Here is a 24,689-nt window from a genome sequence, read left to right on the forward strand (position 1 = left end):
TAAACAATATGGATGTGTCAGACTGGACATGAATATAACCAGACTTAGATGTAACTAATAATTTTTTATGGTAAGACCTGAAAGTTCTATTCACATGTGCTCTCCAGTAAATCTGACTGTGTTTCAGCAATTTTATGAAAGTAAAAAACAAACAAAAAAAAATAACTAATTTGTAAAAAAATAAATAAATAATTTAATGCCTGCTTCACAAGTATTTGCTGCCACGCAAATTTCATATAAAATAACAACAAAATATTTAATTCTGTGTTTGAAACATGTCAAAATATAAAACAATTGCAAGGGCTAAGAATGCTTTGGAGATACACTGTTAATTCACTGCCTGAATTTAATATATTTTCTCATTAAATGTTTTAGCAAATAGATGATGTTTTCAGTCATATTAAACAGCGAAAGTTTTAGTAAACAGCCTGCTCCTGTACCTGCTTTTTACCCTGTTCGCTTTTTATCCTCTGCATTACCCGGCAACCAAATATGACTGAATAAGGTGTGGGCAGAATGAAAAGTGGAAGGTTGCCAGACAGCCAGTCCGTTAATAGAAATGATTAAAGCCCGGTGAGATGACGCTGTGACTGAGAAAAGAGCAAAGGAGGGCGAGACAGCAAAAACAGACAGGGATCTCCTCTTTCCTCTGCTTCACAAGCTAATCTTCAGGCTTTTGTGATGTGCCTCACTCACATGGAAAGACATGTGAACAATGACTGACAAGAGAGGTGACAAATGTAGAACTATATGCTTCAAGAGGAAAACCTACTTGAAGAGCGATTGTAGCAGCTGGAATGTGTTGCTAAACAGGAACAAATGCCCTTCAAAGCAAAGGATATTCATTCATGTTTACCATAAACATATGTTTGAAATACAGAACTGAAGAATTTATATATAAAGGCTCATCCTGTCACTAAGAAACTAAATACAAGGAGGGGAAAAAAAGACAAAGTGGTGTTTGTGTATGTTTCATTCTCTTTCTGGCCAAGCTGTTGTTGCCTTCTCATTCTGAGCATTAAGGCGTGAGTGATTTTTATGGGCACTGGAACCTGAACGCCTCTGGAGTCCAGAGAGGTTGCAGACAGATATAGGGTGTTTTAGAGGAATAATAATTGCAGTATTTGTAGAGGTCAAATTCCCCATTGACATCCTTTTATTACTCTGTCAACCTGCTGTGCAATAAATGAGACAAAGAGAGGAGCACAAAACTACGCGTATGCGCGAAGAGCCATATTAAAGACAAGTCCACAATAGATCATCTTTTGATATATGGAAATTAGGAGAGTGTAGAAATGCAGATCTGCCCTCTGAGGCCAAACCCTGCCAGACAAGTGGGACTAAGCTGATGGAGCCAGAGACTGTGGATGGGAGACCTATATAGAAAACATTCTACATGCTAAACATCTAAGATACTGCAATTCTTAAGAGCAAAGCAGCCTCTGAAATGTAGCAGAGAAAGCCCCTTCCATATACTTTAAACCTCCGGCTCATCATTCAGACTGCATGAGGTAGAACTACAAAGCAGAGCTTGAACAGCATATTAAACAGCCACATCAATGTCGTCGAGTCCTCACATAAGTCCTTAATGACTCTTTAATGCAACAAGATGCTGGAAACAGAACTTCTATATTTTTGCTGTGTAAAAATTTATGCAAGAATGTCTCTTCCAAAAAACAAATGAGCATCATTTCTACAGCTAAAAGGTAATATTTATATTTCTAAGATGAATTAACCAGGTTGAGCCCATTAGTTGCTTTCAACAGTCGCCTGCTTTACACTATCAGTTTAAACAAAGCACCGCTCAGCTTATGCCATCTTAACTGGCCAAAGCTGCTGCTGTTCGTCATGTCTGTGTGTGTTTGCGGGGGGGAAAAAAAGGAAATAAGAACAGAAAGACTGAAACCAAGAACAAGAGCAAGACAAGAAAGGAAGGACCGACAGACACAGAGGTGTTGACAGACAGATAAGGAGAGATTCATTGGAAATGACAGAAGCAGCAAAAAAAGACTGTTTCTCACTGTCAGGAGAAATAATGATTCCAGAGTTGAGGAGAAGAGAGGGGAGCAAAAATAAGAAGACAGACACGAAGCGACGCTGAACTAAAGTACAGTTTCGCCTCTGTGAGAAGTGTGGGGGAAACGAGGGACCGCGTTATATGCATTCAGAAAAGTAGCACCTTCAGAGCTGGAACACAAATCATTACTGCTACCTCTGCCCAACCTCGTTTTCATGCCCAAGTAAGCTCTTTGGTTAGTGTCTATGAATGTAATGCAGCCTTTTAGCGTGTCTACAGTCCTCTCAAATGGCTGTCAGAATTAATGAAAAAGAAGCCACTCAAGAGCCCCGTTTGAAAAGAAATGGGATTTGTGTGTCTGAATACGAGATGTAGTGTAATAAGACACTTAATGTGAGCATGTCATAATGGTAGAAAAACAGAGAAAGACTGTGACAGAGAAAGGACACTCTATCTATACAGATGTAAATATACTCAGCTTGATGTCTGTAAAGCAGACGTCACACAGTCTGAGGAAAGATCTAAGAACTGTGCTTCCCATTGATCTCAACCTTGTACTTATTAATCTTGGTCTTGTGGACATGCAGTCTAGTTGGGAGAAATAAACCCACAACAGGGGTGTCATCATCTACCGTTTTCAAAAAGAAAAAAAATTTCAAGAAAATCTAGAGGGGTCTTTATGAGAGAGTCCAAACAATGAAGCCACACAAATTATCCCCCTACGTTTTCTCCTCCTCACACTTTTCCTCTCTCCCTCCCACTGGGACTAGAGCAGTGGGTAAAAATCGTCTTTAGAGCCGGGTGGAAACATGCTGTGACGGAACAACCTCGCACATAAACAAACACAAACTCTGCACAGACTTCTGCTCGCCGCTGCTGCATGAGAGCCGCCTATAGCAACAACGAACAAAGAACAAGACCGAGTCTCCTTTGACCACCCAGTCAGCTCTGCTTGTCTCTGACCTTTACCGTACTCAGGAGAATCGGACCAGACTAAAAGCACTTTGAGTGGAGCCATGTTTGTGAGAAGAAAAAAAAAACAAAAAAACCCCCGCCAAATCGTGTTAAAACCAACACAGCATCTCCAAACGTGTTCAAAGAAAGAATTGCTCTTCATCTCTGTGGCTGACATAATCTGATGTATTTACTTGGAAAAAAATAATAAACCTCTTACTTGTAAATGTGCGACAGCTGAAGATTAATGCTGGTATCAAACAGCGGAGCAGATGAACAGTGTAGCGTGGATCAAACAGTAAAATAATAAAATGCATTGTTTACGGAATCAACAAGCTATCTAATTCTAGAATAACCCCAAGAGATTTTTACAAAAGAATAAAGCTTACAGAAAACAAAAGACTTGCTGAACAAAAATGCTTTGTTTCAGTGTAGGTAGGTCATTCTGTTTCTGCATTATGCAGTTAAAGCATACAAAAGACTCCAATTACTCTAAAATTGTCATATACAAAACAAAATATGCAGCGTATTTTGATAATATCAACCCATTTCTTTTGTGTGAGCCAAATAGTCTAAATCTTACTGATTCTACATATTTTCCTATATGGCAAAGTTAAAAAAAAATGTTGAGGTACCTACCATCAGAATTTGATTAAGCTAAAATCTCACATACGGTATCTCGTTACATTTCATTAGGTTCTTCCCATTATTTTCTTCTGCTTTTCCCTGTTCAGTTGTCACTATTGTTTATATCACTATTGTTTTAGTATATGACGACTATTGCTCACAACGGAACATGATGCTAGTGAGTGTTTACAGTAAATATATAAATTATCAGTGAGTTTTTAGATATAATAACATTGGCAGCAGCTAAAACAACATATTGAAAACAAGTAAACAAATCTAGAGGGCTTTCTTGATATACAAAGCTACAAACAAAGAAAAGTTGATTAGTTCCGAAAAAAATGCAATAACCAGGTAATAAATAGGTGATGGCAATATTCCCCTTTGGTCAAAGAATACTTGGTACCAACCAGCCATCATTTTATAGTAGCCTTAATAGAACAACATTGAATGTTTATATATCATATTAAAATTAATTGTATACAATTTACATATAGTCTAATGTGGTTATGTGACTTAGTAATACCTTCCCGTTTTGGCTACCTTTGACATTTAGTGTTAGAAAGTATGTCTAAAAATATAATGTACCTCTGCTTGCTCGATCCACGTGCTCCAGCTCGTCAATGAACTTTATCACATCAGGAAACTGTTCCTCACACACTTCTGCTAAAAAGTGCAGTAATGTGGTCTTCTGGTCTGCGGACTTCGTATCCTTTAACTGTAGTAAAACACATGGAAAACACATTAAGTTACAACGCTTCTAATGAATGAAGTGAATGAAGCAACTTTTTAAGAGGAGAAAATCCTAACTCAAACAAAAAAGCAAGATTTTATTTGCTAAAGAAAAGATATGTTGATCAAGTGTTGTCAAATGGACAATACATAACTTTATGCTATATAAATGCACTCAATTGAATTGAAATTAGTCCGATGTTTATTTAAATGTGAAATGCTCATTGAATAATTATGTCTAGATGTTATAAATTATATGTCGCATTGCCTTGTGTTGATGTACATAGTATGTCTTTTTAACCTATGTGTAAATCTACATGCTTCCATTTGTCTGTCACTTGTTGCATGTAAACATGAATTTTCCCACTGAGGTACGAAAATATGAGGTAATTCTGTTCTATTGTATTTTATTTGGCAAGTAAACCAAAGTATTAATCAACTAAAATGCAACAACTGTGACAGGATCATACTACACTCTTATTCTCCTTTTACTCTACTTACTTTGTGATCCATCTGTAGCAACACAGAGGATAAGTAAACAAATAAATCCTTCAATGAAACTAAAACATGCATTTCTTCCACTAATGTGGTACAAAATAAAAAGCTACTTTCTATACCTGCAAACTAATGTCAGCTCTGCACTATTCCTGAAGTACATATTTTTGTTTATGTTTCTTGTCAAAGTGTCAAACAACTAAGACATAGAAACTGACATACAAATCTTCACAGAGAGGTCAGGAAAGAAACTTATGCAGGAAAAATTCTCCAGGCTGTCAGACTCAGTATTTTCACATGCTCCAAATGACAGAACGATGACGTTAGATGGACTGATATAAATGCCCCTCCAGAATAGTTCTCAAAATTCTACTTTTGTAAAACAACAAATTTTTGAGGCATAGCAAAACTGAGACGATGTTACATCATTTCAACACTCTTTTCAAATAATTATCCAGCAACACAAAAATTAAAACAATTACTTTAAAAAATGAAATATCGAAAGGTACAACTCTAGTTTCATAAATGAAACTTCAGAAACTTTGCTGAAGCACTTTTCGATTAAACTTCAGTGTTCAATGTTCTTTGGTAGTTGTCTACCAGCATTTCACATTTTACTCACTGTTCCTTGCAAATCTTCTCCTAATCTTTCATATTGTGAGAACATCTTTTAGTCCTCAAGTGGACCAACACATTTTTGCTATGATCCTCACAATGCCAGCTTTCTAGGAGTTTTTTGGGGGTCTAAACCTTCTGGCAATTATAACCAAATGCCAAACAGTTTAAGCATGGGTTACGACATGGTACCTATTCTTCAAACAGAGTTGAAATTTTTGTCAAAGTGGCTAGAGTTATAATTCAATCAATCAACACAATGCTAAGCAGATCCTTTAGTTATCAGGATTCTCTCCTGCAAGAACTAACACCCAGTTTTAGGATGTGTGACTGAACTGAGAATTTTTTGTAAAGTGCCATGACATAATGAAAAAAAATGTTGTGAACAGGTGAATAAACTGAATTTTAATTGAGGGTTGAATGAAGGTGTTTCAACAAAGTACTAGTTTAAGACTGTGATATTTTTTGGCAAACTGCCATAGCAATTTTCACTTTTATATTATTATTTTTTTGTATCTCATAAATGTGTTTTATTTGAATTATACAGAATATGTGTTATTAAAAGGAGAAAAGTCATTTTTAGATAAAATATTTCAATGTTTGCACAATTTTGAACATCTACTATATTATTACCTTAATATAAAAGACACTGAAATATTGAACTGAAAAAACTCTCCCTCACTTGACGATTTGATGCGGAGAAAGATGCAGTCCAACACAGATTAAAATTTTCCATAAATGATCAACTGAGCTGGCAGAGACTGCAAAAGGCTCACATATGACTCACATTATTTTCATAGTCATCAAATCTTTTTATGACCCCATGTAACCTATCATGGGGGCACTGTCATCCTGGAAGAGACCAGTTCGCTCAAGACAGAAAAGTTTCATCAAAGGAAAAATCACTCTGAGGAATTTTATATTGATTTGCAGTGATCCGTCCCCCAAGGGGATAAGTGGACCCAAAGCAGGTTGTCATAGAAAAAAAAAGAAAAAAGATATATGAAAACAGGGGATAATAGAGCAATGAATTTTCCAAACCGTAAGGGTCTGGCATTCAAGGTTTTCCTTTGATGTGTCACTGCTATGTATGTGTATAAATTGCCTTCTTTTTAGTTTCTGTTTTCTCTGTCCAAAGAAAAAAGAAAATCACAGTGTGAGAGCTTGTCATGGCAGACGTGTTTGCTGCAGCAGACAAAAGTTGTCAGTCTCGCCATGTATCGCTGCAATTTCACCCACAACATTAGATGGCAGTATCTGTTGGGTATTATAAGACAAAGAAAGTCATGTCTCAATGCCTGCGTCACAAATATTAAGTGTTGACAGTGCAACGGATGATTTTATATCTCATACTTAGGCAGCAGATGCAATTTCACAATGTGATGACCCCCCTGCACTCGCTGTGTCTCCCTCAACAGCACACAACAATTTTTCAATTTCTCTGATAAATTTCCATCATTGCTCTTTTACAGTCTAATTCCAAGATGCCTCTTAGTATCCCCGCTGTGCATCCCTCCTGTGGAGTGTGTTGCTGTGTATCTCTCTAGGTGATCTATTGGTAGACAGCAGTGTACTCAAACCCGCTGGGTTTAATCATGTTTGCATTATCTCCTCTAATCAAACATTCTCATCTTTCTTTTCATTTCGTTTTTTCCTTGCTTTTTTCTTCCTTCTCTAAAAGCTTCAATGGCTCACTCACGAAAAGTCCCTCTCTGAATTTAGATGGATGGTAATCATAGATGACAATGTAAACATTTTTTCTTTTTCCAGCTGGGCTGGGTGCAATTTCCCTGTGCTGTGAAGTGTGTCACAGTATTAAGTTGTCAAACTCTGGGGGAGGCATGAAGGTGATGCCTTCCTCTACATATTGTGCCTGAGACATCGACTCACAGTGGTCAGACAACATGTCAGCGTGATGAAAAAAGAAAAGAAATCGACACAGTGGAACAGTGGCGCTAAACTAAGTGGAAGACATAATCCACAAATAAACCTCTGTTGATTGATTATGTTATTGTTCTGCTAATGTTTCTAGTCCATCAAATATGCAGGAATCCACATTTGGCAAATGCGCTAGTGTTTATATGAGCATAAGCATCCAAGTCTAACAGGGCAAAGAGGTGGCAGTGACAAATGGCTGTGGTGCCTGTTACTGTGGAAACTGCAGCGCATGTGCCAACAGCTTTAATGTAACCACTGCAGGAGTTTCTCATCCAAAGATTACACCTTGTTTTTGTCCTCACTATAACGCGGGGGATACTTGGTGCTCAGTCTTCATCACAGAGGTATACCCATAGGCCATGTCTTCATGAATGAAGCGCTTGGTTAGCCCAAAAGGGTGTGTGTGCTTTCAGAGGGATCGGACAGCCCCAGCTTTCTAGGAGTTTTTTGGGGGTCTAAACCTTCTGGCAATTATAACCAAATGCCAAACAGTTTAAGCATGGGTTACGACATGGTACCTATTCTTCAAACAGAGTTGAAGAATAGGTATCTATTGTGGGCAGAAGAATACAAACTAAACATGGCCTTTATTTTAATGTGTTTTGATAAAAGCCAACTGATACATAAACCTTGTATGTTTACATGGTCTTGCAGGCCTGACTGTGATAAAACAGATGAAAATCAGGATTGACTGTGCAAATCAACAGTCAAACCTTCCACTAACACTGCCTTGCAAAAGTAGTAAAATACTAAGAACTGTGCATACCATTATAGAAGAGATATGGAAGACTACATCATTTTTGAAAGAAAGCCATTTTCCTTTGCAGTTTGCTGCAAGTCATAAAGGGGACACAGCCACCTTACTAGAGAGGGTGTTTGGATCAGACAAGACAAAAATTTAACTTTTTTGGCCCATATGCAAACACTCTGTGGTGGATGGAAGAAGAAATTGTTAAATCTACAACAGACCTGAGACTGAGGTAGCGGTTCGCCTTCCACCTGAATCTCCCAAACATACAACCAGGACAACTATGGATTGTAATAGATTAAACTTAACATCCTGCATTACAATGGCCTGGACCTAAATCCAATTGCAAAGGTTTGGCCAAACTTAAAAATTGAGCTTCAGCTGTATTGAAAAGAAGACACATTTTTAGCCTCCAGATGTGTAGTAAAGCTGGAAGGCATACACCAAACGACTTTCAGCTGTAGAATACAGCAGAGAGTGTTTATATAAACTAATAAAGGAAAGACTACTGGAAAGATAGAAATGTCATTTGTGCTTTTACTATTTGTAAGTAAGAGAAAACCCACAACTTGTTCTCCTGCTTTTTAATTTTTGCTTCGACAAAAGTAAGGCTTAGCCCAAATGACACCAGAAATTAAATGTTGCAACTATGATGCAACATTTTAGTCATGTATGTACATTTATATGACTTCAAAAACTGCATTGGTAATTTAAGTAAAGCATGACCTCCACCTGTTATGCTGCTTGGTGGTAACCTTATTTTAGCTTATGGAAACTTATTTATCGGTGAACTTAGGTCATGCTAATTAATCATTTTGGATTGTCTTGGATTGGTTGTGCTCATTTGCGGGAGACGGGGCTTTGTTGGTTGAGTTGTTCTTTTGAGATCAGAAAGTTGTGGTCTAGATTCAAGAGGCAATTGTGTCCCAGGGCTAAGCGCTTTCTTATGAAATTGCCTAATTAACTGCATATTATTGCATGAATGTTTGTGCACTTTTGAGTGCAAAAGGGTGAATGTTCCGTCAGTGATCAGTATAATGTTAAAAGTGGTATTTAATTTCAGCCCAATTACCATTTAATTAGTCTGTTTTGTTTACTTGACAATATTTTTGTTGATTTACATTTTTTCTATTTGTAAACACACTAAAAAAAAAAACTTTCTTTTACCTTTTACCAATTCATGATTCTTTTGTAGTCTTGCTTCTTTCCAAAGCAAAAGCTGTTTTTCTAAACATATTACAGGCTAGAATAAAGTGTGCTGCAGACCAGAAGAGGAGCCAGGCAGCCCATTTTACATAAGGCTCATTTCATGTCTGTCAAATATTTTATTATTGCTACTTCAGGTGTGCACCTGCAAACACAGCTGTATAAAATCAATATGCAGTATCAGGAGCTTTATTGAACAAGTGTCCCTCATGTTGAACCAGTGTCAATGGGGTTAGAAAGAACTGTGAATGTGAAAAAAAAATATGTAGAGGTCAGTATTTACCTTGCAAAGGGAGCTAAGGTCAAATCCATATGACTGGGCATTTCGAGAGCCTGTATTCATGTAATTTCCCAGCAGAAGCACCAGTTCCAGCAGGCGGCCAAAAGCGCGGCTCTTTCTGACCTCTTCACATGCTGCATTTACTGCCAGGATATCTGGTCGCAGGTTGTTTACATGCTCCTCAAACTGGAGTCGGAAAAGGATGTGGCTAAGGCGAGGTCGGAGTCGCTTCATGCTGCTCATCTGTGACAAGAAAACGCATGCATTAATATAAATAGGAAATGGATGTGAAAAATCTGAAGGAAACCAGGAAAAAAACAAAAACCACTTCGGAAAACATACTCAGACTTCAAAATATCTACAATCACATTTTTGCCACTTTCAACATTTAGCCGATCTAATTTATCGCACATTTATGCAACCTGCATACAGGAAAGTGTTGCTAGGTGGTGGTAATAGATGCTGGCAGTGATTTGATTTTAGTCCCAGGTCTGGTAAGTTAATTGTGGAGTTAGTGTCCATATAGACCAGGCAGTGGAGGGGGTGGAATATACAATAGCCTGCCTTGGATTACCACTCTCACACAATTAGAGAAAATTGAAAAATATTGCATTGGGCCCAAGACCTGGCCACTACCATGATTGTGTACGTGTGTTAGAGATAGCGGGATGCAGGTTCCGATTGTCTAGTTTAAACAACAGCTGGCTGTGCAGTTTGATGCCCCTCATCGAGGATTTAATTATAGCTACTGCAATCTTATCAAATAACTATTTTAGAAAGTGACTCAATGAGCGTATGTGAATATCAATGCGTTTGTGTGAAAAAAAAGGCAGAGAGCAAAACAAAGAAAACTATGCAACAAGATTAAGAATAAAATCACACAAGAAATAAATTAGAAGCTAAATGTAATACTGAGATTGGATGAATAATTTAATAAATACGTGTCTGAGATTAGATAATCAGTAAAAGAAAAAAAAAAGCAAACACCATCACACCATCAGCAGCTTCAGGCGAATAGGTTTAAAACAAGAAAGAGAACTTTCAAAAACAACTGACACAATGTTCAGAAATGTTTTTTTTTTTTTTTTTTTTTTCGAGGATGAAAACTAAGAACACATGGTCCATAAAATGTAAACACTTCAGGGACATGGAGTTATAACAGACAATGTCGACAGAGAAAAGAAAAACAACAACAAAAAAACCCATTTTATCTCAAAGTTCTTCTTATGTTCCACCCTGTGAATAATGTGTGTGGATGTTGTAGTTTTTTCTTTTTTTGAAATGGTGTAAACAAGATAACAAATCAACATTGGCTTCTCCTAATGAGGCCATGCTCCCCTAAAAACAAAATTGTATAATTTTTATCAGCTCTCTTTATTTTCTGTACTTAACAGATTTTCATTTCAAGCAAGGAATGAAATGTACAACTAGGAATAAACACTCTCTCTCCCATTCTGTCGAGTTGACAGTTGCACATCCACAGTATCCTGAACACTGTGCATTAGTGCCCATAACTATTTATTTTTTTATTGAGAGGTTTATATACATTGTTGAAATAATTAAAACTTTGAACCCTTAATATTTGCAAATTAAGAGATCATGAGAGATACCGTAATGGTAAATTCTTAAAATTTGCAGTACACAAGACATGAAAGATGAAGATGTCTGTTACAGCACAAAGTCATTTATTTAGGCCACCTTTTAATAAGAGGAAAAACAATTATCAGCTGCCCAGGAACAGCTGGTAAAGGCTAAACCTTTGGTTTCCTTTCAGGCACAGACTACCGCTCATTTATTTGTGTTGCGCCCTGCAGGGTAGAGGACATGTTCAGAGTGCTACCACCTGGCCCATCGGACCAGCACCTTTCTGTGCTCCTGGGCCTACTTATTAACAAATTAGCCATAAGGTAGGGGTATGATAAATCCAAATGAAGATAAGTGTATCTTTCAGCATAATGGAGATGAATGGAGACCAGTTGTAAGTAGAATAATAAGCCCTTTATTCAAGTTTTATATATTCTCCAAGAAAAGCTTGAGTGTAAAACTGCACTGTCAATATGTGAGAGAAAACATTAGGAGAACCCGGTACAGCAGAATCACAAAATGGTACACATTTGGGATATAAAGTTACAATCCAGAATGTTTTCAGGACGTTCCAATCAAGAAAAAATAAATATGTAATGTTTTTTTTTCTTTTTCTTTCCTACTTCTTTCAGCAGTAAACAAAGAGGTTTTTTTTTTTTTTATTTCTTAAATGGAACTTAATTAACTTCAAAACCTTGAAGTGCAAAGCTTAGAACTGTTTGGAAATGTGGTTAATATTTGGAATACACGCTCCGTTATATCTCTAGGACACATCTCACATTATACTGAACAATTTTTTGTAGGTGCTGAAATGGTATTAACATTCTGGAAATCAACATAATCATCAGCCTTGGCTGCTGGTTTATAACTTCCAGCCTTTCATTTCCCTACTCTTCTCATCTGACACTGCTTTGTGGTTTGTCTCTTCTGAGCTATAGAAACAGTAAACATCCTTTATCATTGCTACATGGTAGCGAATACAGAGGGCACCCTGCAACATTTCTACAAACACATAAAAAGAAAGAAAAAGGTCTACAAAGTCATATTTCAAGTGATTCTGCACTAACTTGTGTTTTTTACTTTTTTGCCATTAGTTTTTATAATTTTAAAATAAAGCAATCAGAGTTCTAGAAGTTCATGAAACAAATGCATCAATAAAAAATTGCTTCAATATTATATTTTTTCTGTTAATTTTGAGAACATGAAAACACAATGAAAACCCAAAAATGGGTTTCTCTGGTTCAGAAGACATTTGATACATGAATTGGTACAGTTGTTGTCTCATGACCTAGATAGGTCTGTTGGGTGTTTTTTCATGTCCTGACTCCAGAGAGAGTCTGTGCCTCATCAATCCCCGCTTAACTCTAAGGACTGTTCTTAAAAATCCCCTAACGGTGAAATAATGCATGCTGCTTCTGCAACGTTTTTTAACCACATGTTTTTCTTCCACTTTATTTTCCGTTAATATGCCTGCATGTAGCCCTAATTAAACAGCAAGCTTTTTGAGCAATAACCTCTGGGTGTTAGTCATCCTTGTGGAGGGAGTCTACTGGACACCAATGTTCCCTGTGACTCTTTAAACATAAAATGCGTACGGGATAATATGTTTGTATTAATATCCTGTTTTTATTGGTGTTATGGTATTATTATGTTTTAACTTTCACAGAAAATAATTTTAGCTTTTCCTTAGATGTGAACCAGAGTCATCAATATTAACACAAATAAACTTTTGCAATATACTACTGTGTATGAATAAACGTAATATACAAGTGTCCCTATCTGAACTGAAGTGCTGGAATAAATTACCTTTTTAATGGTATTCTAGTTTATTGAGAAACACTTGAATTTTATGCAGGAGTCTGCTGTATCAGTAGCTCAAAATTATGCATGAAATTTGATGCAAGAAATGAAAATTGAAACAGAGTTTTACCTGTTGTTGACTTTTTGGCACTAAACCATGTTGCAGTTTTTATTATTTACAATTTTAAACTTTCTGCAGAAAGATATATGTTTCAGACGGCACTGTGCAGAGCAATTTTGACAATGTGCTACTCTGAATAAGCATAATGAAACATACAGGAGACCTCAAAGTGAGAGGGGAAATGTACTGAAAATACAGACTGTAAAATGCATATTGTTATTTTTTAATATAGCTTTTTTTAAGGTGAAACCACAACTTGCTTTGGGCCTACACAGACACAGTAAACAGGATTTACCTGGTTCAATTTTGCAAGGTTTACAATAGAAGGTGTTCTAACCACTTCATCTCCTCCCTCCAGTCAATCAACCTAATATATTTTCTATTCGAGTCCCAAACATAGGTAATAAAGTAGATTGTCACATGTTTTTGTCACCAGCTAAGTTGTTATTAACACAAAACCCACAACGCTCACAACACCCTTTAAGAATAAATCTGAATAAACCTCTTTCGGAACGTCTTTAGAAAATGATGCAGACATAATAGGGTAGCAAGTGCTGCTCTTTAATGTGCATAAATTAGTCCACAGGTGTCCTGGCTCTCTTCCTACCTCTTAAAATGATATAATTTTAAAAAGCCCTGAATTATGTTAATCACATGAAAGCACTCAGTGTGTGCCTGTGTGTGTATTAGTGTTTTCATAGAGACAGAGACAGAAATGCAAATACAAGACAAGTTTAGATTACCATAAAATTAATGAAGTAACAAACATGGTTGCAATATCTGTGCAGCCGGTTATGTTCTGTTTAACTATTCTGTTCATGCTACACTTAATTTGCACTATGCGATAAAGAAAAGAGTAGAGGTTCTGAATCATCAAAAATACTATAGTGTAACATAATGCCTGGGTTTTTGCATTTTGTCTTTATATTATAAAGGCAAAAATTGTATGCTCTACTTGTGCATGTGATTAAAGCAATGGCCATTTACTCTGAGTTGGGCTGACAGTTTTTTGTGTGTATGTGGGTGTGCGTGCAGGCGTGTACTCACCACAACCCCAAACTGCTCAGGCTCTGACAAATTAGAGTACTCGTTTTTGTACTTGGCCAAAGCGTTCAGCTGTTCCTGCTCTGGGAGGTGCTTTACAAGGTTCTGCAAACAGTGTGAAAAAGAGAGATGAAAGAGATGAAAGCAGCAATAAACATGATACCAGAAATGATTAAATTCAGTAAAAAGGACTTGGTGTCTTGTTAAACACTAATTATTGCTTTAACATTTGAACTTTGCTTCAAATTTAAAGCATTTCACTAAGTAGAGGATTGTCATCTCAATTTTTTAAAAATAAAGTGAATGCCACCAGTCAAGCTGAAGAGCAATGTGTATTTTTCAGCTTCCCATTCAAATTAAGAATATTTTACTAAAGAACAGGGTGTAGATGACTAATGTACATTTGGTTTAAATAACAAAATTGCATTGTTCGTTGTCCGTTTTGACTAGAAAATGCTATTTACATATACTTATTGTAAATATGATACAGTTCACCTTTGATAAATACTATTGATGTGCAGCCAACATTTACAGTCTTACATAAAGAAATTGTTCAGGTGCCTGGAGTCAAAGCAAATAAAGGTTTGTCTATTATTAAAAGTTATTTTATTGATGTGCCATAACTGAAATTGCCTTAATGACTATTAATTGATCAAATGAATTATTCAATGTGTACCTCTGTAGCTGAGGTTTGTTTTTATTTGTTTCCACACAGTCGGCATGTTTGACAGCAACACACTCTAAAACCTTCAGAGGCATTCATTAACCTCAGTGTTTGGTACAAAAATAGTCAGCCAAAAACCCAATTAAAAAGTTAATTCAGCAAACTGTCTTTTAATCTGTTTTGCACAGAGTTCTAAGTCTTTTTTTCCCTCTCATGTAGCCCATATATTTTGAAATTATCTTATATTAACAACCTTTTCTTAGTTGCATAAATTAAATAAAATCCAATTAAACAAAAAAGAACAAAAAAAAACATTTATAAAAATTACCATCCCATGTTTTTTCACATGGTAACTTAAGACTAATAAAATAAGTTCCCAATGTGGTGATACATTTTTGGCTATATGCAAGATATACTACTAATAAAAAAACACAAAGAGATTTAAAAGTACATCCTAATATACAGATTTGTTAACTTGATAAAAATGTATGCACTGCTGCTCTGTCAGGCTCCAGTGTTGTTTTGCTCAGACCTTTCTTGTAGAAGTAGCCAAGAGGTTCAGTGTTGGGACATCTATTAAATTATACAGTACATTCTTCCCTTTTGAAATGTAATTCAAACATGTTCTGGTTATTCCTATATTCTTTTTCCTGGTGAAAGACTGAGTCCCAGCCAAAAACCCAATTGACCCAGAAAGACTCAGTCTGCCAACCTACAATCAAGTAGCACCTTGAGGCATAAGCTTATTTTTTCTGTAAACCTAAATATTCCTGAGTTGTTACTTTGTCTGTGGAGCGTCATCTAAGAAAATTAATAGACCTGCTTCTTCTAACAGAGAAGTATCTCTATATTACTTTATCAGTTTCAAAAGTTGTGAATGTGCATTTCACCCACACACACATGAAATGAGCTCTTAAACATAATACGGAAGTTTTAACTTGTGAGTGAAACCATACATTGTGAGAGGGAATTTATGCAGTGGGAACAACTAAGTAGTATGTACGTGAACAAAAAGAATCTGTGCAAGTGACTTTCGACCAAGCCACAAGCAAAAGCTGGCAATCAAGCACACAGCATAGTAACGAGAATGCGCTCAACTCTTCCACAAGACGCTCAGTTGCTCTGTCCAAGATCTCTTCCTGTAGACTGAGATAATCAGGTAAGAAACTTTTACTGGTGGCATAAAGGAGTCAGGACTTTTAAAGATTTTTGCTTAGACATGCTTTTAATCATCTAGGGCTTCATTATGTTACCCATCTCATGAAGCTGTTTGAAAGTTTTATTTTATTTTTTTGCTTATTGTGTAATTTTGTTCTAAATTATAATGTCGTACTAGATATTTCATGAAAAATTATATTAAAATAATGCTTAATGTATGCTCTTTATTCTATTTTACTGAGAGACAAAATATATTTTGGATTGGTCCAAAACTGAGCTACATTCCAGAGAACAGCTTCAACATCCCACAGCTTTTAAACAGCCTGTGGGTGAAAAGTCAAACAGGGCAAAAGCCATGTTTCACAGCTAAATATAAGCGGCCCTCTGCCACTGTGGAGGACGCAGACATTCTAACATGTAATTCAGATATTCAGAACTCTGAATGAATTACTTTTTTCTTCTGCTAAAACTTCAGAAGCAACGTATCTTAATGTAGAGCTGACAAAAAGGTTTTTCAGCATACAAATCAGCATACATAACATGAACTCAAATAAAAGAAATAAATTAGTATGCTCCTGCTAAAACATAATTTTAGGTTCTGAGCAGGAACTTAAGCAAGGATTTTCTTAAAAGAAATTCAAATCATTTTGAGATCATTTACTGTTAATTTTTTTTTTTAATTACTCAGTCCTAACCTTTAATACTCATAGTGGCTTATCAAAAGCCAAACTACCTTCCTGTTTTTGTTTTAGAACAACGTCACGACATCTCTCTAAATATATCTTGTTTTTAAGTCCACAAGTGTTGAATAATCATCTCCTGAACCATCTCCTAATCATGCACTTCTGGAGTGTTCATTAAAAAAAGAAAAACCCAAAAGATGAACGTTACTCAGAAACGTGACTGAAACTGCAACACAACTGTGGATATTGTGACTCATTTCACCCCCCCTAATTAGTCTTCTAAGAGAAAGATGCAAAGATAAACTAATAGATTAAAGTATAGATGAGGAAAAGTACAGTAATTGAAATAAAGTGTGTTATACACATGACAATCAAAACTCATGTTCAAAGTAAAATAGTAAAGCAGAACAAAATAAGGAATAATATTAATCAGCCATGGTAAAAATCTCCAATACATGTTTTCAATTAGCTAATTTACGGACTAATTGTCTGGTAGATCAATCAGGGTATACTTCATATTTTGAGCTATCCTATATTTTAGCCTCAAGCTGCACTGTGTTTTAAGGTTGACAACTAATGAAGACAACAGACAAGAGTTAGGGCATGAACCTGTATAGCTGTGTAGGAGAAGAGCAGCACAAGAAATCCAATTCCAGCCTTAGGTATGTAGTTGCATATTGTCGGACGAGTTACTTTCCAATATTCTTTCCATCTCACAGTTGAGTATGACCAGATTTACTGTGGGCGGGTCAACAGATTCTTGCACTCATGACGCATAAAAAGCTGAGGCTTCGAACATTTTTGCAACTTTATGCAAAGCCTGTCCTACCTGGATCATGGGTTCAGTGAGCTGATCCTCATCCACCTCCACTATCATGCGACGTATTTCCTGATAAGGCATGCGGTAGGAACCCAAGAAGATCGCTAGAGAAAGAGGAAAAAAATAAGAAAACAAATTAGTTTTATATATTGGATTGATTCACAACTGTTTATTATTAGACAAGTTTCATAAAACGTAAGAAATGAAACAATAGAAACAGAAAAAAGAATGAAGTAGTAGGAAACATAAAAAATCCAGCACACATTAAAATAACACATTAAGTAAATGAAGTAGAAAGCAAAGAGAAATCCAATCAAAGCTGCATCAATGCATGCATCCATGAGACAAAGCTATTTTCAAATGTCTAATTCAAAAAATCTAGGCTATATTCAATACTAACTGCGTGATAAGGAATGGGATGAGCAATGGTTTATATCAGGATAAATAATTATTCTAGCTCTAAGAATTATAAAAAAAAAGAAAACATCTCAGCCAGATTAAGTTTTCTTAAAAAATATATTTTTTAAAAACAAAGATGGTAGTTTGTCTGTATTTGGATGAAGTGTAAATAAATCCACACATTGTACTTCAAATGACAAACAGCTGAGCCAATGCTGGCACTTCAATAAAGAATCTGAATATAGGTTGCCCATCCCCAGTTTCCTAGTTGACATATTACTTCTTAATTACAAAATAACGGCTCAGTGTTTTGATTAATGTGTTTACGGTCTTGTTTTCCCAACTACTGTCATTTTTACTGTTTGAACTTGTGGGAAAAAATTACAATTCATTAGGAAGAATTTAACTAAAGCTTAACAGTGAAGCACAACTCAATCAATAAAAAAAGAAAAAACTAAGTCACATACTCATTACCAACTTCAGTCAAGCCTTTTAAACCCTTTGCCTACTGTGGTGAAAAACATACTGTAAACCTGCCCACTCTCCCTGTTTTTTTTCCCTTCTCTTTTCTGCTCTATAATTTCTACTGCATGATTTATCACTGTTACTGGGCTGATTAGTCCCATTTTCTTTTAATACATGAAACAAAGGTCACAGCTCCCCTCCATATAAGCCAATGAGGTGCAAAGATCCGTGAGTGCTTAAGAGATCAGCAGGATCCTCATTAATGCCGGGTGCTTTTAAACAATCATTTTAGGGCTAAGCATACATGTGCAAATGCATATGTGTGTGAAAAAGTGAGAGAGAAACAGAGAGAGGGAGAGAGAGACAGTAGGACGGAGAGAGACAGCGAGAGAGAAAATGGAGAGAGAAAGAAAAAGGAGACAAGTCTATGGTATCATGCACCACAAAATTTTTTTTCCTCCCTTAATGGATCCTTAACATGGTTAATTAGCTTTGTGTGAAGAGATGAGTCATAAGTATCAACAGCCAGGTTCACATTAAGTGCCGCCTTGTAATAACTGCTATGGCAACAACCAAAGACATAAGAAAAAAGTTTGGGCACCCCTGTTAAGAGCATCTGTTCCTGCGGATAATTTAGTGAGTTTATTATTAAATGATCATCAAAAGGACATCAGATTCAGGATGCAATTTTCTTCTTTGGACATTTGAAATTGATTTGTGTTTTGTTTTAATTATGCTATGCTTCCTAACCAGAAGGGGAAATTAGCACCGATCACTGGCCAAATACTAGTAATTTTATATCCAAGGAAGCTGAAAGTGGGCTTGCAATTTGAACAGAGGAAGAGTGTTAATTTTTTACAACCGACTCACAGGGTACCACAACGTACCTGACCTGCAGCTAGACTACTGCAAATTCTTCAATTCAGTAAAAGAGAATGTCATTGCCAAAAACAAAAAAACACTAAACTTTCTGAAGTTAATGAGGTGTTTATATGATGAAAGGTGACACCAACTTGCCACAGTGGGTTGGTGGACATTTTGCCCCTCGTTTTTTTTTTGTTGTTTTGCAATTTTGGTTCTCTTTTTCTTTTTAGATATTTCATAGCTACTTTGAAAACTAATAACCTAGTTATTAGCTTAATTATTGATAATCTACTACTTATTTACTTATCATTGATAATTGACTTAAATTCTCTTTGCCAGAGTCAGATGGCTCCCATTGGTGATCTGAACCATAGTCAGTGGAAATATGGGCATAGCATAAAATCTTGAGAAATAATCAGCATTTAAATGAAATCGTACACAAAATTACAGAATTAACCATTTTTATGGTTATTTAGATTATGGTTAGTTATAAACAAAATTAATTCACAATCCTTCAGCACCAAGAGAAATAAATTCATAGACAATTCTTGGATACCGGGGTACAACATGGTGTATTTAGAAGAATAAAATAAATGAAGGAATCAATGAAAAAAACTATGTGTGGGTAGGAAATGGGAGTACTAAATGATCAAAGTGCTAATTGACCTTAAGTCATTTTTAATACATTCTTGCCAGCATTATAATACTGAAGTATTAAAATAGATTACCCTAACCCCAACCCTACCTAGTTGAAGAGTTTCTTAGAATGCAGTCTTTAGACAAAGACCTAATCACCTGTATTTAAAGTAAACTGTGTTGAGCAACTCTAGCCGTTTTAGAGACAATAACATATGTATAGAAGTGATAATAAACCTTACTATTCCAGGTGCTGTTAGAAAAAATACACCTGTAAAACTGATAAAGACTGGTTAAAGGATCTCTTTGGTAAAACGGTTTTTATATGAAATATATAAAAAGATCATATACAATATGTATTTTAAGACGTTTTGTTTCAGATTCTCTTCATTGTTTCATTCAGAATCAAGTGGGAAAATTAGAGAGGATCAAGGGTCGTTTTCAGTGATTCATCTGCAGCAGTGAGATTTCTTTGTCTTCTGGGTCCATATCTATAATAGTTTGAAATGCACTTAAAAGATTGCAGTTGGAAGGGAAAACTGAAACCTGTGTGTGTTTACTAAACATTTTTAGGCAGATGTACTGCACCTTTGTTTTTGCACTTGCATAAATATGCAGATGTTTGGTGACCAATACAAAAACGTTACAAAAACTGAAAACTCTCTTCAACATGAAGAACTGCACAAAATCAAAAACTAAAGCACTTTTATATGCCTTTGAAGAGCATTTACAAGTTGTGACACTTGCTTAAGCTTGTATCAATTAAGTGCTGAGTGCACCTTAGCTTTTCTTGTGCTTTATTTTATATTCTAAACCTGTATAAATGATTGAGCAACCCATTCTCTGCGAAGTTATTTAAAATTACAGAAAAATTCAAAAGTACAAGAAGAATCACAAGAGGGATAAGAGCATCCAAAAAGCCTGCTACACTTGAAGTTTTGAAGGCTCGTATAAATGTAAATCAAGGGAGAAGTGGCCTGAAAGGAAAAGGATACTTACAGAGATTTTGTGCAATCTTGGGATCGAGCACCTTGAGCTCTTTAATCCTCTTCTTTATGGATTTCTTATCCTCAAGATCCTCTTCCTCCTTTTTAGCTGATGAAGAAAAAAATACAAAAATGTCACTAAAAGCAAAAATATGGATGTAACGGTAGGAAAATAAGTTGATACTAGAGGGTATCCTGGTTGGTATTGTCTAGATCCACAAAGACCAGGATTTGCAAAGAAAAATGTATCAAGATGCAGATGAGAATATCACCTCTTGAAAACAGACAAATTTTAAATTTCCAAGGCTACATAACAACAAAAAAAGGTTACTTTTTAAGAGTCATGAGGAAGATGTATTAGGGAAATGTGATGGAATAACATTGATACGACAAGGTACTAAAAAAATGGTGGTGAGATATAAAAGCGTCACATTTAAGTTAAATTGTATTGTTAAAACTGTTTTAATTACTAGAAGCAAGGAGGGTGGATTACATCTGTTTATACCAGGACACAAGACACACAACATTAAAATCAAAGCAAGTAAACAAGTCAATGTCATCTAATCTAACCTGTCAATAGGACTGGGCACTGCTGGTATTAAATTGACATGGAACTGAACGACTGGATGGATTTCTTTGCCATCCAGGCATAGCAGTGTCCCGTCATGCCACTTTGTATTAAGTTGGAATTAAATGTAAATAATTAAGTTACTTAAATCAAAAACAAGGGATGTAACAGTAGACTTAAATGACGATTTGGTACGCATTTGAATTTTAAAATCATTATTTGGTATGCTGCAACCAAGAAAAATTAATGAAATACATTTTTCTTTACTTCGGTGAGCAATAAATATGAAATATTTTTCAGTTTCAGAAATTAACTTGATTATGTTTTATAATTGAAAAAAAAACAGGAAAATATACTAAACTAGTAAGCAGGAACAGTACAATGCACAACAACAAAGCCACTTAACAGTGTTAATTTTTGAAGAAAGAAAATTGTAAGACTATGAACATAATTGAAAATAAAACATGTTTAAATCACTTTGAAGTTTCTTTGATATTTTGACACCCCAGTGTTCCAGCTGTACACTGAATGCAGCATGTGCAGCTCCCGTTTCATTTTTCCTCTTGCATCTTATAGGATTCAGGGAGTTTGACTGATTGCATGTTACAGGTATGCTTTTAGACATCAACTGCTTTTTTTCCCCCAGTACAATTGATGTTTTCACTCAGCTTGAAATTGTTTCTGCTGAGTAATTTAGTTAGATCAGAACAAGTTACGTACCTTTTTTCTTCTAAAAAATACTTTTAAAAAGTGATAGATGAGAGTTGTTTCTGTTTTGTTTCGTCTCTTTAAGGTTCTGCTACTGAACGTTTCATGGTAAACTTGGTTCTGCGTGGTTCAGTACACTGTATTCATTTGGTACACAAGCGTATCGAAGCAACATAACTGTACCAGACATCTTGGTACAAAAACACAGAACCTTACACCTTTACTAAGTAATTCACAGAAATTTAAAAACAAATCAAAAAAGAAAAAGAAAAAGTCTGGCCTAAACTGAGACTCTCATATGTTTCAATATAGCTCATCTGACTTCAACCTTTGATACCAGTCTACCTTCACTTCAGCCACGAGTTAATCTTCCTATCAATAAAAGATTTATTTAATTTTTGAGTTAACTTAATGTTTTCTAAAGGAAGAGCTTTGTAAAAGGAACAGCCAGAGTTCTACATAAAAACTTCTACAGAACAACTCAAAGGTTCAATCTGAACTCTACAGTGAAAATGCCATAGAAGAAAGTAGTGGTCTATCCTTACTACAGTATAAGATTAGTACCTGAATAGTTTTTTGGATATACATTTAGGACATTGATCAAATGAAGTGACCCTTGATTTCATCCTTTTATAGTAGGCTCTGGGTATGATCTGTCTACTGCTTTGCCTGATACCACTTACACCTCTGGAATCTAGGTTTCAATAATATTTTTGGACAGAGCTAAACTGATTTTCATCAACTTGTTTAATAGTTAATAGGATATGAGAATTTCCTTGCTGCATTTGTTGGGGTTAAATAGGTTATGGATGTTTTTTTTGAGAGGGGAGGGCTCTTACATGTTTGCTAAATTAAATGCGGTAGTACCTCTCTATTGACCAGGAAGTGTAAAATTCAGATTTGAGCAAATACAAAAAAACCATACCCTCTTAAGTCGTGATTACAAGGAGGAAGTCCTGGATGCTTTTAATTACCTAAGACACCAGATTAAAAGAACCAAACGTGCGACCCATGGAGTATGCCGGGTAATTGTCTGGTGCTGTAATCATCAAGAGTGTGTGCTGAGAAGAGAGGAGCGGATAGCGGGATATAAAAGAGGGGAACAACGTCTAGAAACACAGGGGTTAATCCGCAGGAAAAGGTATGCCTGCTGTTCCATGTGGTCTTGTTCTCCTTTAAGGGATCATGTATCCAATTAAAAAGTGAAGAGGGATACTTGGAGCTCCCACATGATGGAGACTAGTAGCATGAGCACAAACATGCACACTTACAGCACAGCTCACCATGCACAAAAAAAACAAACAGAACCACACACTGAGCGATTACTTAGACTTACGTGGCTCCTCCGTGACTACATTCTCCTCACAATCTATGTGTGAGCAGGAAAAGAGAGTTGTCGAAGCAGGGCAATAAAAGGAAAAGTGCAATATAAAGCAAAGAGCAGAAAGAATGAAGAGATAAAAATGCATAATAAGATTGCAGCATGAAATACAGACACCAAGGTAAGGAGATAACTACTTTGGCATATAAATTTGAAATAAAGTAGTACAGTCATGGCCAAAAGTATTGAGAATGACACAAATATTATATTTTCACATGATCTGCTGCCCTCTGGTTTTCATGTGTGTATGTCAGATGTTGTCATCACATACAGAAATACAATTGCAATCATATTATGAGTAACAAAAGCTTTTAATGACAGTTAGAATGAGTTAATGCAGCAAGTCAATATTTGCAGTGTTGACCCCTCTTCTTCAGGACCTCTGCAATTCTCCCTGGCATGCTCTCAATCAATTTCTGGACCAAATCCTGACTGATAGCAGTCCATTCTTGCACAATCAATGCTTGCATTTTGTCAGAATTCCTAGGTTTTCGTTTGTCCACCCGTCTCTTGATGATTGACCACAAGTTTTCAATGGGATTAAGATCAGGGGAGTTTCCAGGCCATGGACCCAAAATCTCTATGTTTTGTTCCCTGAGCCAGTTAGATATCACCTTTGCTTTATGGCAAGGTGCTCCATCATGCTGGAAAAGGCATTGTTCATCACCAAACTGCTCTTGGACGGTTGGGAGAAGTTGCTCTCGGAGGACATTCTGGTACCATTCTTTATTTATGGCTGTGTTTTTAGGTAAGACTATGAGAAAGCCGACTCCCTTGGCTGAGAAGCAACCCCACACATGAATGGTTTCAGGATGCTTTACAGTTGGCATGAGACAAGACTGGTGGTAGCGCTCACCTTGTCTTCTCCGAACAAGCTGTTTTCCAGATGTCCCAAACAATCGGAAAGGGGATTCATCAGAGAAAATGACTTTACCCCAGTCCTCAGCAGTCCACTCCCTGTACCTTTTGCAGAATATCAGTCTGTCTCTGATGGTTTTCCTGGAGAGAAGTGGCTTCTTTGCTGCCCTCCTTGAGACCAGGCCTTGCTCCAAGAGTCTCCGCCTCACAGTGCGTGCAGATGCACTCACACCTGCCTGCTGCCATTCCTGAGCAACCTCTGCACTGCTGGTAGCCTGATCCCGCAGCTGAAATACTTCTAAGAGACGGTCCTGGCGCTTGCTGGTCTTTCTTGGGCGCCC

The 24,689-nt window shown here is 36.3% G+C and overlaps 1 protein-coding gene across 5 annotated transcripts in view; it reads right to left on the minus strand.

Moving 5' to 3' along the window:
- Positions 1–24,689, minus strand: part of LOC114143617 (protein diaphanous homolog 3-like) — a 164,028-nt gene that overhangs the window by 78,345 nt on the left and 60,994 nt on the right. For all 5 annotated transcript variants that reach the window (XM_028015837.1, XM_028015838.1, XM_028015839.1 and 2 more), the window contains 5 exons: positions 20,847–20,942; positions 17,493–17,587; positions 14,162–14,263; positions 9,613–9,852; positions 4,184–4,313 (listed from right to left, as the gene is read on the minus strand). In XM_028015837.1, the coding sequence (XP_027871638.1) occupies positions 4,184–4,313; positions 9,613–9,852; positions 14,162–14,263; positions 17,493–17,587; positions 20,847–20,942 (663 nt within the window). The remainder of the gene's footprint in view (positions 1–4,183; positions 4,314–9,612; positions 9,853–14,161; positions 14,264–17,492; positions 17,588–20,846; positions 20,943–24,689) is intronic.

This window comes from Xiphophorus couchianus, chromosome 4, assembly GCF_001444195.1.
Source record: "Xiphophorus couchianus chromosome 4, X_couchianus-1.0, whole genome shotgun sequence".
NCBI lineage: Eukaryota > Metazoa > Chordata > Actinopteri > Cyprinodontiformes > Poeciliidae > Xiphophorus > Xiphophorus couchianus.